The sequence below is a fragment of the Frankliniella occidentalis genome, unplaced genomic scaffold (genome assembly GCF_000697945.3).
Source record: "Frankliniella occidentalis isolate FOCC.00 unplaced genomic scaffold, Focc_3.1 Scaffold28, whole genome shotgun sequence".
Classification (NCBI taxonomy): Eukaryota; Metazoa; Arthropoda; class Insecta; order Thysanoptera; family Thripidae; genus Frankliniella; species Frankliniella occidentalis.
Genome location: NW_026267158.1, coordinates 26340 through 30572, shown reverse-complemented (window position 1 = coordinate 30572; position 4233 = coordinate 26340). Strand labels below are relative to the sequence as shown.

The following is a 4233-nucleotide window of genomic DNA, read 5'->3' as shown; positions in this document are numbered from 1 at the left end:
GGACAATTCTTTATCCTGAACAATTTTCACAACTGTTGGAGGAGATGAAGATCCTCTAATGACTGAGTCATTGACGGGGTCTGATGTTAGGCGTTTATGTGATGGACCCTTTCCTGCATGTGAAATTGGTGATTGCTGTGCAAAATAAATTTTCAAGATAGGAACAAATATAGTTAGAAGAATGATAAGTCAACAAGCAATACGCATAAGTTTTTACAAACACACAAATGGAGTACTTCAATTTCATAAAGGCTATACCTTTTGTGACAATCCTTTATCCTGAGTTGAAGTAGCAGACTCCTCTATTGCTTTGGACAAAATTGATTTGTTGATGGTAGATGTTACAGTTTTACGAGATTTAGAAGTTTTCTACACAAAATAAACAAAATATTCAAATACTTTACAAGGTAGTATTAAAGTAAAAATAAGTAAATGATTGCATTTTCAAAATTATTACCACAGCATCCTTGGTCTTTTCAATTTCTTTCTTGAGCGTTAGCTGAGAGAGAGGTAAAGTAAAAGGTGCCGATCTCCTGTTCTTATCTCTCTTATTATTGGCAATACGATTTCCTGCAGCATCTTTCCCAGTACGTAACGCTTCATCAACATCACTTTCCACTTCTGCAACAGAACCATGAAAAATATACATTATACTTTCCTTGGATAGATAAAGAGTTGGTCACAATATCAATATGTTAGATTAAAATAAAGAAAAGTTAAAATAATAAATCATCTTGAAGATACCAAACAGGTGGGTAATGACCATACTTGGAAATAAAATTATCTAGCACACAACGATAGGTTATGTCTACAAAACCTCACCTGACATGAACAAGATGTAATATAACACCATTGTTTGAATAGAATTTGTGGAGGCTGTTGAGCCTTTCTTAATGATCCCATACTCGGTCTTTGGATCGTGGTCTAATGGGCCATCAGGACGAAAGGGCCAATACATCAAATCCGGAGTCGTTACAAACATGTCCGCGGCTTTAAATTTGAACCATTTCTTGTCTTCGAGACGGCGGGCGATCACCCAGATTGTATTCGTGGACATTGTGGCTAAAAGTTGCTGGTTCAACAGTTAAAACAGTGTTCTTCACTACCTCGTCACCAGTGACCGGCACGAACCGCCCGAAAAAGGTGCTTGAACTGTTTCGGAAGTCAAAGATGGGACTATTTTTACGTATCAGGGCAATTCCAGAAAAAAGCGGAAGTGGTGGTCAACATTTGAAATTGGTGCTAGAGACGTGGCGAAAATTGCTCCGTGTTGTCAAAGGTCCATATTTTCGTAATCCGCAAAAACATTGGCAAAAATGTTTCTACTTGAGTTCGTTTCCGAGCTCTGATTGAGGCCTTCCCTCTCGAGAACAATACATAGCACTTGCAAGCCTTTTTCCTTTTCCGTTAAAAGAGCCCTTCCACTCAAAATTTTTTGGAGCTCTCTTCTGATTATTGTTAGGTAGGCCTTCTAAAACACGTAAGACCACTCGTCAGCGGTGCCCGTGTCATATGTGCTTCAGAAAAGCCCCCCAACTTTTTTTCAAAAGCGCGTGTCCGTCGGTGACAATTTTGGTGTTTTTTTTCTATTTGTGTGAATCCTGCCGGGCTACGTTTTCGACACTTCGGGTGCAAAGCAAGTTCGTTATGAGGAACAAATTTGGTCTTAATGTCCGAGGTCGAAAAACGCTCGGAACAGGGTGAAAATCGCGTCACCGACGGACGCTGTCACTGACAGACGCTGTCGCTGACGGACGCTGTCACTGGCAGGCGCTATCACTGACGAACGCCACGAACATTAATCTGCATAGAATATTGTTTGTCGAGATTTTCTTACTTTACCTTATCCCGCCCTCTTGGCAAAAACGAAATCATAGTCTTTCCTTTTTTCTCTTCCCCCTCCCCCTCCTTGCATTTAAGAATGCACGGAAAGTGTGCCCAGTTTGAACCCCATTCACAGGGCGGGGAGAGAGCCAGAAAATCGCTCTCTTTTGGACCATATTAAGGGTGTCCTTGCCTACTATGTGACTATTTGCAGAGCCCCACATGTGCAACCGTTTAGGAGTTATGGCTGGTCAAAGTCGACGAATAATCCATTCGTACGTGTCCGTCGGTGACGCTGTCCGCGTCCGTCGGTGACGCCACTTTTTCTTCTATAACACAGAAACGGAGGCGAATCTAGCGAAGTACTGTATATAGACAGATAGCTGCATTCCTTGGTCTCAAGACACTGCCCTCGTCGAATTTTTAACCCCACTAAATTCGCTGAGTTTTAAGAGAAACTAACACCATGTCGAAACCCACTTCCGTTTTATGTCCGTAAGTGACGGCCTTTTTGCCAAAGGATAAAATCTAAACGACTCATCGCACAGAGTCCGCTCGAATGCCATTGGAAAGGGCTTAAAAAGTACTTCAAGAGCCATCTTAGTTCGGTTCGATTAGTCCAGATCTTCCCTTTTAAAACCAGAAAAAAGCCGCGATTTTTGCGTACGAACGTCCGTAAGTGACGCTTGGAATTGCCCACATATGGAAGACAAGATTGTGCTTTTGCCATACAACGAGAAGGGAAATCACTGGAAGTTAGCTGTAGCTGATTTTAACAATTTAACCTTCGCCGATTTTGACCCTTATCACCCTGAAATATCGTCCGGAAAGACGTTCAACAGCTTCATTTCCTTCATCACGAAGAGGAATAAAATTGGATTTGAGATGATCACCACAAACGGGTGGATTGAAAAATGTTCCTTTCCGTTTTGCCCAAAGCAGAAACCGTACGACACAACTAACTGTGGTTTGTACGTGATTTACTATGCCTTCGTATTACTTGGAATTGAAAAAGCAGATTTGGAATTTGATCCCGTGCAATTCAGAAGGAAACTTCAGATGATTCTACTCGAGTTTGCAGCAGATATGACAAAGCCTTTGCGTGAAGTGTGGAAAAGATCAATATGCTTTAGCGAGAAGAAATTTCGGAGAAATGATTTTCTGTACTTCGTGCCATCGCTGGCTTTACGTGAAGTGTTCACCTAAGTTAAAAAAAACGTGTCAGTGAAGAATATAGGTCAGAAAGTTATTCATTCATTTGTGATGTATGTGAGGAGTACATAGATTAAGCAATTCTGCATGGAATCGTGAACATTAAACAAAACGTTTCCAACTGGGGAAATTTACTTGGCCGTGTAACTGCTCTGGAAAACTAAAGGGAAGGTTCTAAGGTGTTACACACCAATTTCGCTGGGCGCGATACATATTGCAGGGGACATAGGTAGATTATGATTGACACCGGTTTTAGCTGCCCATACTACGTTTTTCGTTTGTTTTGGTCAATTTTTAGTAGGAAAACATCATAAAACCAGAAAAAATGTGATCTTCAAATGCCTCTCCGGAACCGTTTGAGCTACGCCATCCAGATTTTGCACAGAGGTAGTCCGCATAGATACCTCAATTGTCTAAAAATATGGGTAGAGTCGAAAAAAATTGTTGAAATGGTCCGAAATCCAAGTAAGGAAGGTGCACATAGATTGTGACATTTTCTTCTATGTTTTTCGAAAAAAATGATACTTCACGATAATTTAGTTACAAATTCGGCCTACCTGTGCAAAATCTGGGGGGTGTAGCACAAACGGTTCCGGAGATATAGGCATTTGAAGATCACATTTTTGCTGCTTTTATGATGTTTTCCTACTAAAAATTGTCCAAAACAAACGAAAAACATAGTATGGGCAGCTAAACCCGGTACCAATCTTAATCTACATATGTCCCCTGCAATATGTACGTAGCGAAATTGGTGTGTAACACCTAAAAACCTTCCCTTGTAAGTGTGTACTTGAATACAGTACCTCCTGCATACATGAAGGTATGCCCTGGGGTAGACAAGTTCTAGACGCATTGAGACGTATTTCAGACACATTATAGACAGAGTAAACTAGTATTTGTCTACTTTCTGATCACATTTGTTTACTACGAGGTCTAGAAACTGTCTACTTTCGTCTTCACTTGCCTACTTTTAGGCTGATGTCTGCATGTAGTCTACTTCTAGTCTATTCTTGCGTCTTGGTGATGTCTACTATTTAACTACTGATTGCCTATCAGTGCGACACCTACTCCCTGTCTACTCTACGTCTAAGAGTAGTATAGATTCCCCCTAGTCACCCGCCGCTATTTTGATTCCCCCTAGTCACCCCGGCCCCAAGTGACCCGGCGCCATCTTGAAAGAGCAAGGGAGGGCCTAAC

General features: G+C 41.3%; 1 protein-coding gene across 1 annotated transcript in view; it reads right to left on the bottom strand.

Annotated features, from left to right (window-relative positions):
- The window catches only part of LOC127749060 (uncharacterized), a 15202-nt gene extending 11063 nt beyond the window's left edge, over nucleotides 1-4139 (bottom strand). Inside the window, exons 1-4 of the mRNA XM_052265635.1 lie at nucleotides 823-4139; nucleotides 458-621; nucleotides 259-369; nucleotides 5-135 (exon numbers count right to left, since the gene is read on the bottom strand). Of these exons, the coding sequence (XP_052121595.1) occupies nucleotides 5-135; nucleotides 259-369; nucleotides 458-621; nucleotides 823-1057 (641 nt within the window). The 5' untranslated portion in view covers nucleotides 1058-4139. The remainder of the gene's footprint in view (nucleotides 1-4; nucleotides 136-258; nucleotides 370-457; nucleotides 622-822) is intronic.
- Nucleotides 4140-4233: the final 94 nt, after the last annotated feature.